The 14,523-nt window shown below is 43.0% G+C and overlaps 1 protein-coding gene across 2 annotated transcripts in view; it reads left to right on the forward strand.

The window, feature by feature from the left end:
* The window catches only part of ATRN (attractin), a 189,946-nt gene extending 175,423 nt beyond the window's left edge, over positions 1-14,523 (forward strand). Inside the window, exons 27-29 of one of the 2 annotated variants that reach the window (XM_073007331.1) lie at positions 2,257-2,364; positions 7,514-7,628; positions 10,071-14,523. In XM_073007331.1, coding sequence (XP_072863432.1) covers positions 2,257-2,364; positions 7,514-7,628; positions 10,071-10,195 — 348 coding nt within the window. In that variant the 3' untranslated portion in view covers positions 10,196-14,523. The remainder of the gene's footprint in view (positions 1-2,256; positions 2,365-7,513; positions 7,629-10,070) is intronic. The other variant, XM_073007334.1, reaches the window with a different exon arrangement.

The following is a 14,523-nucleotide window of genomic DNA, read 5'->3' on the forward strand; positions in this document are numbered from 1 at the left end:
CTGAGTTCTAAGTGGTTTTACACAGATGAATCCTCATCTCAAACCTATGAAATAGGTATTGTCACTAGCTGTGTTTTATGGATGAGGGGACTGAGGCTCAGAAAGGTGAAGTAACTTAACACCACATAGTTAACTAAGAGGGAGTACGAGGCTTTAACAAGGGACTTCTGGGACTTCTGTCTTCACAGCCTTAACTAGGGACTTCTGTCTTCACAGCCCAAGTTCGTTATCTTCTTGTAATCCTGCAGTCACTCACCTTTGTGCTGGATGTTCTAGACTGTGCACTAAATGAAAGGGCACTAAGAAGTATTGTAACTATTGGAAAGAAAACAAAATTATTATTTTTGTATAAAGTTATTAAAATAGTATAGTAGAGATTTGTCTGCATAAAAATGAAGGCTTAAGTATGTCAAAAATAAATGAATAACACAGAAGCTAAACAATCAACTGGAAATTGTAACATGCATGAGAGAAAGTAAGATGCACAGCCTATAGGAAAAAGGTTAAAATATATATATATATATGTTTAGTATGGAGTTGATCATCTAATAAACTATGCTTTTACCCATGTGATTTGGAATTTCTCTGTAACTGTGAAGCTGACCATTCAGAATATATTTCATCATTTCTAAAATGTCAGTCATTATTTATTCCCTCTCAAAAATTGGCAATTATTTGATATTATTTTTAAAAACAATAATAGTAGCGGCTGACGCTGTTTAGTCCTTGCTACACACCAGTCCCCGTTTTAAGTGCTTTTACACATGTTGCCTCCTGAACCCTGTCTTATTGTGACCCCAGCAGTTAGAATAGCACAGACCCCAGAGGAACATTGCTGCCTTTTTTAGTTGAGTAAATGGACCTACAGTTTTATAAAATGTAAGAATGTTGGTATTTTAAGAAAATACTTATCATAAAAATGCCCTTCTAGAACAGAGCCATATCTATCCAGGCCAAGATTCTGTCTCCTACAGTAGTTCCAAGGAGGCAATTTGAAGTAAGGCCTACTTGTCTCCCAAGGCATAACCTCAAAGCTTCAGCATCATGCCCAGAAGATCTCTAATATCCTTAATGATATGTGAAAGGCCGTTCACCATGTGCTAGGCACTGTGCTATAGTATCTCATTTGATCCCAGTGACAACGTTATGGGATAGGAACACATTTCAGAGGGAGGACACTGATGCCCAGAGACTTCAAACACCTTTCTTAAGGTCACACAGCTGTAGACTATTGGAGCAAGCAGGAGTTCACATCAAGCCTCCCTAAATCCAGTGCCCCTGTCTGTTCCTCTACTCTGCAAAATTTCACATTTGTTTATGTTTTTAGCTTATACCACCTCTCTAAAGGAGGGTTCGCTCCGTTCCTATCTGCCATATAATGAGGCATGGGTTTTTGTTGTTGTGTGAGTTATTGGTGCAAGTTTCAGTAGGAAGAGAGCAAGCCTGACTTTAGTAGTAGAAAGATGAGGAGATAGGGCCATACCATTTTATGTATTTGACAAGTTGACATCATAGCATTACATCTACAGTACTTTTATTTTTATTATTTTCTTATTTTACTTTAAGTTCTGGGATACATGTGCAGAACTTGCAGATTTGTTACATAGGTATACATGTGCCATGGTGGTTTGCTGCACCCATCAACCCGTCATCTAGGTTTTAAGCCCTGCATGCATTTGGTATTTGTCCTAATGCTCTCGCTCCCCTTGACCCCCCACCCCCTGCAACAGGCCCCAGTGTGTGATGTTCCCTTCCCTGTGTCCATGTGTTCTCATGGTTCAGCTCCCACTTAAGAGTGAGGACATGCAGTATTTGGTTTTCTGTTCCTGTGTTAATTTGCTGAGACTGATGACTTCCAGCTTCATCCATGTCTCTGCAAAGGATATGAACTCATTTTTTTTAAGGCCGCATAGTATTCCATGGTGTATATGTGCCATATTTTCTTTATCCAGTCTATCATTGATGGGCATTTGGGTTGGTCCTAAGTCTTTGCTATTGTAAATAGTGCTACAATAAACATAGTACTTGAATAATTATCTCTAACAGGGGCTTTTTAAAAATATAAGAACAATGGTGTTATCACATCCAACAAAATTTAATAATCCCTAATGTTACCTAATATGCAGTCTAAAAAGTATCATTTTGGACTTGATTTGTTTGAATCAGGGAAGATGAGGTGTTTTTAACATGTAGCATTCACTAATAAAACCCCCTCAGTACTCATTCCATTAATGACTTTGCCATATTATTTATCAGCAACTTCTTCGAGAGATGCAACAGATGGCCAGCCGTCCCTTTGCCTCTGTAAATGTCGCCTTGGAAACAGATGAGGAGCCTCCTGATCTTATTGGGGGGAGTATAAAGGTGAGAATGTGACTCAGAAGTCCCTATAACTTGACTTTTTAAAACTTAGGCTCCTAAGTCTGGGAAACCAGAGAGGCAAAAGCCTTATTCCATTACCTCCTTTTTTTCCTCTCTTTCTTTTTAACAATAAGCTAAAACAATGAAGTTGTTGGGTACTCTTTTGCTTTTGTTTTTCAGTCTTTGTTTCATGTCACTGAGCAGTCTTGTGTTCAGGGGATTTTAAAATATAAATGATTTGTCTGATTTTCTTTTAAGTATTCTGTGGCATACAAAACTTTTATTTGAAAATAACTACATTGAACATTGAATCGTTTTTCTTTATTTTTCTTTTTCTTTTTCTTTTTTTTTTTTTTTTTTTTTTTGAGACAGAGTCTCGCTGTGTCACACAGGCTGGAGCGCAGTGGCGCAGTCTCGGCTCACTGCAATCCACCTCCCAAGTTCAAGTGATTCTCCTGCCCTAGCCTCCTGAGTTGCTGGGATTACAGACGTGCGCAACCATGCCCAGCTGATTTTTGTATTTTAGTAGGGACTGAGTTTCACCATCTTGGCCAGGCTGGTCCCGAACTGCTAACTTCAAGCAATCCGCCCGCCTCGGCCTCCCAAGGTGCTGGGATTACAGGCGTGAACCACTGTGCCCAGCCCATTGTTCTTCATATTTTAGGGAATTTTTTAAGCAGAAAAATGATAATACACTATGTATTCACACTGTATGGAAAATATTTATCACCCACCTCCCCAAAAGGATGAAGAAAATGGTAAGACTTTCTCCTTGGGCAAAATGATGGAATATTTAAGATACATTAGAGAAATAGCTATATATCTTGAATAAAACATACTTATTTAAAATGTTACTGAGCTCACAGGAAATAGGTAAAATCAGGCAATAGCCTCCTTCCCTACCCTAAAAAGAACAAACCATAAACCAAAACCAGAACCATGATTTGTCCTAAGTGGTTCCAGATGGTAAACACCGTGACGCCCACCTGAATAGATGGAAATCCTCTCTGTAGAAAAACATCTTCAATTCAGTGCTGTTGGAGTCCCACAGACCAAGATGAAGTAATTAAAGATCACCAGGGACAAGAAGAGGCAAGCCACCATAAATAAGAATAGCAGAAACAACAGAAGATTGATGTGGACAGGACTCCAAATGTTAGAATTGAAATCTAAAGAATATAATGTAACTGTGTATGAAATGTTTAAAGAAATAAAAGATGAAATCATAACGATGAGAGTCAAGTATGGCCAAGCGGAGCTGAAGAAGAACCAAATGGAACTTCTAGAAATGAAAAATACACTCATTGAAATTTTTAAAATAAACTCAGTTTACATGTTAAATAGCATATGAAACAGAGAGAATTTACGAAGTGGAAGATGAATCTGAAAAAAGTACACAGAATGCAGCTCAGAGAGACAAGGAGATAGAAAGCACGATAGATACTAAGAATATGGAGGATAGAATGAGAAGATCCAACTCATGTATTTCCAGAATCCCAGAACAAAGGAGAGGCAATATTCAGGGATGATAGCTTTCCAGAACCGATGGAAAACATGAATATACAGATTCCAGAAGCAAAACATATTGTAAGCATGATTAAAGAAAGAAAGAGGGAAGGCAGGAAGGAAAGAAAACTAGTTGGATTTCTCATAATGAAATTGTATAACTCCAAAGACAAAGAGAAATCTTAAAATCAGCCAGAGAAGAAGTATCACATACAGCGTGGAGAAACTGGAACCTTAGTGCACTGTTGATGGAAGTATAAAGTGATGGAGCCTCTGTGGAAAACAGTACCACTGTTCCCCCCAGAATTAAAAATAAAGTTATATATGATCTGGCAGTCTGGGTTTATACATAGAAGAACTGAAAGCAGAGTCTTAAAGACATATCTTGGCAGCATTATTCACAGTAGCCAAAAAGTGGAAGCAGCCCAAGTGTCCATGGATGGATGAATGGATAAGCACAACGTGGTCTAAGCATCCAGTGGAATGTTATCCAGCCTTCCAAAGGGAGCAAACTGACCCATGCTACAATGCTAAATGAAATAACGCTAGAAACAAAAAAATAAACATTGTATGATTACACTTTTAAGAGATACACTTGTAGTAGTCAAGTTCATAAAGACAGGAAGTAAAACAGTGGCTCCCAGGGGCTGGGAGAGGGGGAAATGGGGAGTTAGTGTTTAATAGGTACAAAGTCTGAGTTTTACAAGATGAAGAGAGTTCTGGAGATGGATGGTAATGATGGTTGCACAACAATGTGAATATACTTATTACCACTGAACTGTACATTTTTAAATGGTCAAGATGGTAAATGTTATGTGTATTTTACCACAATTTTTGTTAAAAATGGGAAAAGAGGCCGGGTGTGGTGGCTTACACCTGTAATCCCAGCACTTTGGGAGGCCGAGGTGGGTAGATCACTTGAGGTCAGGAGTTCAAGACCAGCCTGGCCAACATGGTGAAATCCCGTCTCTACTAAAAATACAAAAATTAGCCAGGCGTGGTGGCGCGCATCTGTAATCCCAGCTACTTGGGAGGCTGAGGCATGAGAATCATTTGAACCTAGAAGGCAGAGGTCGCAGTGAGCTGAGATTACGCTGCTGTACTCCAGCCTGGGTGACAGAGTAAGACTCTATCTCAAAAAAAAAAAGGGGAAAAGATCACCTGCAAAGGAATGACAAGCTGACTGCTGACTTCTCAGAAGTTAAAAGAGAGTGGGAGAATGTCTTCGAAGTACTGAAAGAGAGCTCCCAACCTAGAATACTGTAGTGTGCCCAGTAAGTACCTTCCGAGAACAAGGATGAAATAAAGGTATCTTCAAATTAGAAGAAAAATTGAGAATTTGCCACCAGCAGACCTGCACAAAAGAAATGTCTAAAGGATGTGCTAAAATGAAGGAAAATTACCCCCAGGAGGATAGACTAAAGTTTTAGTAAGAAAGAATAGTGAGTAAATAAAAGTATAATCATGTATATAAATCTAAACAAACAAACATTGTCCTGGTAAAATAATATTTGTGGGATTAAAAAATAGACAAGCCTAAAGTATTGAACAACATGGTATATGTCAGCAGCATATGACACAGTTAGTTGCTCCTTAAAACACTTCCTTGATTTTCTTCCAGGACACCACACACTTGCCTTCTAGCTGTTCTTGCTCAGTGGTCTTGGCTCAGTCCTCTTCATCTTTTGACAGTGGTGTGCATCAGGCCGTGTCTTTGTCCCCTTCTTGTGTCTTTTATACCCACTCCTTCAGTGATCTTCACTATCACAGGTTTAAGCACCATGATCCTCTCACCCAGACTGCTCCCATGAGCCTCTAACCCAAACATCAGTTGCCTACTCAGTGTCCCCACTTGGATATCTTAACATGGCTATGGCCAAGCTGAGCTTTGGATGTTTATTTCTCAGGCTTGCTTCTCTGACATACCTTCCGCCATTCAGCACATAACACCTTCATCACCCTAGTTGCTCAAGCCAAAATCATGGAATTGTTCTTGTCTCGTTCTCAATGTCATGTTCTCATTGGGCAGCCAGTCTATCAGCAAATCTTGACTCCGTCTTCAAAAATGTTACCCAGCCACTGTGTCTCACCTCTGCCACTGTTCCCACTTGATCTAGGCCACCACTGTCTCTCACCTGGATTCTTGCAGTTACTTCATAACTGATCTCCCTGCCTCTGCCATTCACCCATCCAGTCAGTTCCTTGTGCCACAGCAGAGTGGTACTGGAAATTATTTTCTTCAACCAAATTGAAGAAATTGATGACATATTTGTGGGTGTAAGCAGAATTCTAAAGGTGGCCCCCAAGATTTCTGTCCCATGTTTATTTAGTCACATACTACTCTAGGTACTGCAAGAGGGATTTTGCAGATGTAATGAAACAAGGGAGGTGATTGTAAGATACAGAGAGTTTCTATGGTGGGTGGCAGAAGAGGAAGCCAGAGAGATTGGAAACATGAGGACTTGATACACCATCCCTGGTTTAGAGATGGAGGGGCCACAGAAGTTTTTCTGTTTTTGTGAAACAGAGTCTGGCTGTGTCACCCACACTAGAGTGCAGTGGCAAGATCATGGCTCTTGGGCTCAAGGGATCCTCCCTCCTGGATCTCCCAAAGTGCTAGGATTACAGGTGTGAGCCACTGCATAAGCCCTGAATGCGTTTCAAAGCAGAGTCTTCCCCAGAGTCTCCAGATAAGAGTCCCATCCAGCTGACAACTTGACTTCAGCCTGGGAGACCTCAGGAGACAGCTGATTATTCCCCAGAACTCATGGAAGACATGAACAGAGAACGCTACAGAGCTTGCTGGGACTTCTGACCTCTAAAGCTGTGAGATAATAAGTGTGTGTTGTTTTAAGCAACTAAGTTTGCAGTAGTCTATTACACTAATATAAGCTGGGTGCGGTAGGTCACACCTTTAATCCCAACACTTTGGGAGGCTGAGGTGGGAGGACCGCTTGAGCTCAGGAGTTCAAGACCTGCCTGGACAATATAGTGAGACCCCATTTCTAGTCTTTAAAAAAAAAAGAAAGAAAAAGAGAAGAAACTAATATTGGGGACAAATCTCATCTAAAAGCTCCAACAGAAGATTAAGACATATTTTCCAGAGCCAAATGCATCCAGAGAATAGACAAAGAATCCACTTGGTCAGCCACCCAGCTTTTACAAGCTTTTACATCCAGCAGGCTTGTCTACTTAGTGTCTAAAGGACAGACAAATAGAATGTTTTTTAGTCTCCATAATATCTGCATCTGTGTTTGAGCCAGGTATGCAGAACTATCTGACAAATCTACCGAGCACTCACCACTGCCATTCCTGTGACCTACAATTCTGAGTTAGAATTTCAAATCGAGCGAAAGTACAGCATCCAGAAGAAACCCACTTGGCATGAGCCCTTCCCTACAGTTCATGCAGCCCTTTGGCAGCAGACTGTGAGACCTCAGTGGAAGGTAGCAAGCAGTACCACCCCTGTCACTGGTGCTCAGAGAGTACTGTTAGCTCTCACCTGCCCTTTTTTGTTTTCTTAAAAACTGCAATGTACCTTTTTTATAGACCTAAAATTGATGGTTCTTATAAGCACCAATGACCATTAAGTTGTAAGTGTACGTTAAAGCTTATCACTTTAGGTAATTTTGTTTTCTTCCGCCAGACTGTTCCCAAACCCATTGCACTGGAGCCATGTTTTGGCAACAAAGCCGCTGTCCTCTCTGTGTTTGTGAGGCTCCCTCGAGGCCTGGGTGGCATCCCTCCTCCTGGGCAGTCAGGTGAGTAGATACGGGCCAGCGACAGACACCTTCTAAACATGTGAGGGAGCTAAGCATGGGATACTTCCCTTTCCTAGAGAACAAGGTTATGAAGGTGATAATCAACAGTGCCTGCCCATGCCATGGCAAGGATTCAGTGAGATAATCCCATTTTCATCTATATGCCCAAAACTGTTTTCCCAAGGTCATCATCCCTTCCTGGGGGGACGTCCCGGGACCTCCTCAGCGTTCCTGCCTCCCCAGCCTCTCAGTGCTCGTGGATGCCTCTGAGCACACCTTCCTTTGCTGTCAGAGTTTCTGGTACCCCTTTGCCTCTGCTGCTCTTTCCCTGTCTCCTTTGCCCTGTCCTACCCCTGAATCTGGGCATGCTCCCTTCACTCTGCATGCTCTTCCTCGGTCGCCTTCTCCACTCCACAACTTCCAGCCATCTGCCCTGGGCTGGTGTTTCTTCAACTGGTATTTCTAGCCCTCCTGCATTTCTTTTGCTTTTTCTCTGTTTTAAATATAAGGTACAAACACAACGATAACATAAAGGAAACGTCTGATAATCCACGCACAGCTGTCCCACAACCCTCCAGTTTTCATCGTTCTGTGTTCTTTCCAGCCCTGACCAGCAATTTAGTTGAAATGATTGTATAGATCTAATTTTTATTCTGCTTTTTTCATATAACTATCTTAAACATTTTTACAGCCTACTACATAATATTTTACCAATGCGTGTGACACTTCTCCATCAAATATATGAATCGTAATTATATAAACTCCTATTTTGAAGACAGAAAATATGGAATACAGTTTTGAAAGTATCTCGCTTAATTACAGAGTGCTTTGGAGGATGCTTCAATGTGATCATTTTAGACAACTTTCAGTTGAGATGATTCTGAGGTCAGGGTTACCTTAGCCAGAGAGAACCCTGTGTCTGGTGGAAAGGCTGCCTCAGGATACTGGTCCAGGCCCTGAGCTCCACTGTCCCTTCAGTGCACCCTCAGACCCAGAAGATCCTCCAGCACAGCTTTAGAACGGTTAGGATCTGTGGTATCTTCACAAGGGAGGCCTTTCTGCATGGCTTGGCCAGGATTCATTGTCTTCATCTCGCCTAGGGATTCCTGTGAGTTGAGTCCCTAACTCGGCCTTGCCCATGTTGAGGCCAGGACAACTCTCTGATCTGTCATTCAAGTGCAATTTGTGTCTCCTGCCACCACCCAGCCCAGCAAACAGTGACTGATGCTCCCTGAAGGCAGGGTGGTGGCTGGGGCAGCGAGGTGACAGATGTGCAGCCCTGTAGCCTTTCCTGCTCCAGCCTTTGCCTGACGTGCCCCAACCACCCAAAACACCTAATAAAGGTCTGTTCATTGCTTGAGACTCACCCAACAATGGGGCCGTCTTTGCTGCCCTTTCTGTACCCCCTGTTTTAAGTGGTGCCATTTTCTGGACTCCTAGAGCATTCCCCACTATGTGCCAGGCACTTAGAGCTGTCTATCCCCACCCCCAGTCCCCTTCACAGGCTCAGCAAGGCGAGTAACACGCTCCACTAACACAGCTCCTGGCAGGTCTCAGCAGGGCTCCGAGCCTGCGCTGGCCATTTCCCACGCGTATTAGGAATCCAGGTCCCCCAGAACCGTGCCTTCCCTAATGGATGTCAGATTACTCTGTTACCAATACAGGAAGGAAAACAGGATTGCAAGTTGCCAAAGCAAAGTGGGCGGCGGGGCAGTGTATGCATGAAGGGTAATTGCTATTGATCGTTGGTTGCTGTGTGCCAGATACTAAGATTTTATGCCTGCCAGGTACTAAGACTTTATGTCAGTTCACTCATTGACTTCACATTAGCCCTGTGCTATTATTATCCCCATTTTACAAATGAGGGAACTAAGGCATGGGGAGGTTAAAGAACTTTGCTTATTCCAAAGCCTGGCCCCAGAGCCTGCCCTGCCTGTATCGTGGTATGGAATGGAAGTGACTGATGCTAACTGAATGATGTGGGTGAATCCAAATCTCATCATAAAGGGTGCTGCTGTTTCTTGGCTCCTTTTGGAGGCAGGCAGGAGAAATTGGGCACTTAGCATATGTCTGCAATCTCATTTATGTGTTCCCACCACCAAGCAGAGCACTCTGCTTGGTTGATGTGCTGAAAAGCAAACTACACCTTTTGTGTAAAAAGTAGGGAAAGGAGAAGAATATGTATTTGTATTTGCATAAATACACACTGAAAGAATACATAAAAATTAGTGAAAACATTTACCCAGATGGAGAGGAAGGTGGAGGGAGGGTCAGGGTGGAAGGAAGACTTTTCCCTGTGTATGTGTACCTTTTTGGGGGTTTTTATTGTGTTTTTTTTTGGGTTTGTTTTACATCATGGGATTGCAAAATAAATGTTTACATTATTTTTTAAAACAAAAGCCAGCTGCTCCCAACCTATGTTCTCTCTGTGGTTCTCCCAAGGTCTTGCTGTGGCCAGCGCCCTGGTGGACATTTCTCAGCAGATGCCGATAGTGTACAAGGAGAAGTCAGGAGCCGTGAGAAACCGGAAGCAGCAGCCCCCTGCACAGCCTGGGACCTGCATCTGATTCTGGGACCAGGGACTCTCCCGCGCACGAGCCAGTGAGTGGCACACCAGAGCTGTCTGCAGAGAAGGACGCGGCGGGGAAACGGCTGTGCGGTGCGGGGCAGAAGACTGGAAACCCTCAAAGCATCTGACTCACCTGCATGATCACAAGCTTTCTTTGACGGTTTCTCCCATCTGTGTTCCAGCATCTAACCTTTTACTTTTGCATAGGAAATACTTGATTTAATTACAGGTCCAGGAATGAGCTGATGGTTGCTGGAGGAGGCCGGTGTAGAGCCAGTGAGAGAACTAGGAATGACACTCAGGTTCACTGTGGAAAACTGTTCTTGGGACTGTCTCAACTGCAAAAAACAAAAGATGGAGTGTTTACAAGTAGATGTTCGTCATCAGTTGTTCTTGAACATGGTCTTTTAAAAACTAGTCAGATGAATTAACTTGTTTTCATCTGAAGCCTGCTATCTTTTTTAAAAGATGTGCTGTTTATTCTTGCACGATTTAGGCAATTATCTCTCTTCCAGGGAGTACCTTTTTTTCTAGTTGAGAATTAATAATGGTCCATCTCTTTTGATCATATCAAGCTAGGATAGAAGGGGGGCTATTTTCAATGTCAAGGTCAGCAGCGTTACTTCAAATGTAAACTGGTATAACAGGTAGTTTTCTATAGCAACTTGATTAATTTAGTCTTAATCCATTTGAAACTCTCTCTTCCTTTCTCTCTGCCTGTCCCTCTCCTTCTCCCTCTCCATCTTACCCTCCCTCTCTCTCACATACACACACAAATACATACACACAACACTAAGTGCCTAGACTTTAAATAGATCTAGCAATTGGAAAGTTAGTAAGCCTAAGTTTTTACATAATTGCATTCCTACATTCTTGTAAAATTTAAATAGCTACCATTGGCAATCTGCTTTTTTTCTAAAATCTGATTTGCAGCCAGGAAAGAATTTTCTCACCCCAAGGAACGTCTGACCTAACAGCAGGGATGAGAGGAAAGCAGAAATGAATGAACTGTGAAAGCTCCTGTTTTTATTATCAAAAAGGACACTGTCAAGAAGGCGCCCCTTGCCCCCACCCCCATGTCACCCTAGGCCTGATAAGTGATCAGAGGAAGGGACTAATTCATGTCACGTTTCCTTGAGCAGAAAAGAGCACTGAGAACACTTGGGACCCCTGGATCAGAGAGCAGCTGTGTGTCCTGCAGCCTCCTCTGAACTTGTGGTTCATTCTCAGGCATGGGTGGACTCAGATGCCAGGAGAGAGACAGCCTCCCATTGTCAGGCAGAAGCTGCCCAAAGCCTAGAGAAGGACCTGTTTGCCCTCTTTCCCCCAGGAGGGGCTCGACCCACCCCCCCACCCACCCTCACTCTCAGACCAAGGTGGTGACTGTAAGGAGGGCCGCAAATGCTGACAAGGATGAAAAGCACATGGAAAAAAAAATGGATGAGGAGGGAAAACTCTATGCCAAATGGAAAATGACCAAATTTAAATTTAAGAGAGTGGGACAGTCCCCTGCGCCTCTCCCAGAGGGCACTGCCTGGAAATTGTGTTTTCCCGATTTATGGTGCTCCGTTCTGGCATTACGCGGCCGCCTCCCATAAGCTCTCTTCTGCTTCAAAACCTGGGATCTCTGGCATTACCCTATTGGGATGGACCGCTGGACAGCAATGCTCGAGTTTGTGAATTTGGAGAAATACTCAAAAGAGCCAAAACTGTGGCATTTTACCTTTAAATGCCATGCCTAGAGAGAGAGTATTGTCTCTTCCCCAACACTAACTCCACTCCCATGAAGAATTGCCTGGAAAGATGTTTTCAAGGAAGTTGAACCATAAAACACTATCTGATGCACAAAACACCTCTACTTTGAGACTCACCTCTCATAAAGCTTCTTTTTCACATTATTGTTGAAGAGCAGACGTTCTAGAAAAGACCCCTCCTCTCATGAGCTCCCCTATCCCTGCTACAGAAAACAGCACCCATAGCACCTGCAGTGGACTGGCCCATCAATTCCCACAGTGCCCCCGCACCCCCCCCACTCCGCCCCGCCGGCAAGGCAAAAGGGAGGCCCCTGGGCATTGTCCTCCCACAAGGAAGATCCTCTTTGTTTGTTCAAAGAACCAGTTTTCCTTGGCCAAAGAAGTCTCTTTCCCATGTTAGTCTTATGCCTTGAAATATCATGCACCATGACCCACAGCCATCTGGTTATGTCTTATTTTTTTTCCTAAAAGATAATGTTTATTTTTAAAAAGGAAGGAAGGAGCAAGTGAAGTTTCATTCTGCTCCAGCAGTGGGGAAGCCGCTGAATCCACCTGCTTCTCCTTTGCAACCAACAGCAAACAGCTTCCTCTGGCCTCAGGGCAGAAAAAGGGAATGGCAGGGAGTAAGAGGCACTGGGCTTGGAGCCTGTTACCAAGAAGGAATGGGTTGTCATCTGGCAATGTTGCGTGTCACAAGAGAGCCTGTATATAAATTAAAATAGTCAAGACAACACTGACCTTAGCACTTGTACATAACTATACAGTAGTGTCCAGAATGCTCAGACATTCGGAGTGTACATAAAACAGAAAAAATCTTCATGTATTTTTATTAAATATAACAATGTCTGAGTTTCATCTAAGATGTTTTTGTGCCATATGCTGGGTATCCAGGTTCCAAGAGTTCCTCTTGCCAGGCCCTAATACATGAATAACCCAAGAAACTCATCCCCATTGTGTGATGTGTTCAGATGCATCTGGCACCAATTAGGTATTTCTTAAAACAGGACCCATCTGTCAGAGTCATATGAAAAATCAGGCAGGGAATCAAAACGGCAGCGCTTGAGGAGACTCAGGAGGCAGAGGCATCTCTGCTGCTGCCCTTGGCCCTGCAAGCACATCATGACCCTTTCTGGCGGCCTCTTGGTACTCTGGGGAGTGAGGGATGAGCAGTCTTGTCCTGAGAAATGTTTCTGTTAGTCTTAAGTTCAAAGACTATAACCTGTGGCAATCAGACTTTCCAAAGGGGGGTTCTCCATTTTTTGTAGTTTTGTCTAAATTTTTAATGACCATTTCCTGGAATCAGTTTATTATACTGAAAACTGGGAGTGAGAGAAGGGAGCTAGTTTGTTGATAAATAGTTCCCATTTCCCCGTGGAGAATTCGACATACCCTGAACTCCTGTGTGCCTCCTGCCGTCCCTGCACATAGCCTGGAAAGAAGCCTGCGCCTCCCTGTGTGGAGAGAAGGCAATCCCAGATCCCCTGAGCTAACCTGGAGAAAAGGCAGTCCTAGACAGAAGACTGTCAGCAGAAGGAAAGTCCTGGACTACCCATGGGTAAGGCCTGCCATTCAAGACTGGAGACACCTGGGAAATAAAAAGAGCAGGGCACTGCCGGTGGGAAGAGGCATTTTACCTTCCATTGCAAATCCTGCTCCTTTGATTTAATGGGGTGTATTGGGGCCAGGGGCTGATTCACTTCCTTGGGAGATGGTGGTGTTTTCATGAACATCTTTGATCCTTCCAGTTCATTTATTCACCCATCCATTCAACAAGTATTTGCTAAACACTAACCCAAGCTAATGCTAGGGTAGTGACTTAGATGTGAAAATAGATTTTAGAATTAAAATCCAAGGCCTCACACCCCTGTCAACCCAGGAGATCTTTCCTTGTGGTAGTTTCTGTGAGAACTGGCTATCCTGAGGACAGAGCCAGGATGGCAGAGGCCTCCTGTCCTCAGGGCATGCCCTGCCTACCTTCTGAAATGTTTACCCCATTGACCAAACTTGGCTTCAGCCACTGTGGTGGTTTCTAAATAGCCGGGCCCACCAAGAGACATTGCCCCTTGATGAGAGTCAAACACCCTGCCTACAAGGAGATGTTTTGAAGTGGAGAGGAAAATTGGCGCCTTCTCTTTTAAAGGCAATAATGGAATTGACTTTCAGTAACTGAATTTGTGCACAAAACATTCTAAACACTAGTGAAGCCTGTTTCGTTGAACTAATTCTGGCTCTGGAAATGTTTTTGTTTTATAGTTATTTACGGTTTCGTTTGTTTGGATTCAAGCTTAGTTTGTTAATATGTATAATTTAGCATCTATTACACTCATGTAAATATGGAGTAAGTATTGTAAACTATTTCATTGCTGGGGATTGTGGGTGTTATACATACATTTAGGACTGCAATTTTTTGGTATTTTTTGTATTGTAAAATAACAGCTAATTTAAGCAGGAACAAGAGAACTAAGGGAGGTCTGTGCATTTTAAACACAAATGTGAAGAACTTGTATATAAACAAAAGTAAATACTATAATACAAACTTCCTTCTGAAATAAAAGTAGATCTGGTAAAAATG

Source organism: Chlorocebus sabaeus, chromosome 2, assembly GCF_047675955.1.
Source record: "Chlorocebus sabaeus isolate Y175 chromosome 2, mChlSab1.0.hap1, whole genome shotgun sequence".
NCBI lineage: Eukaryota > Metazoa > Chordata > Mammalia > Primates > Cercopithecidae > Chlorocebus > Chlorocebus sabaeus.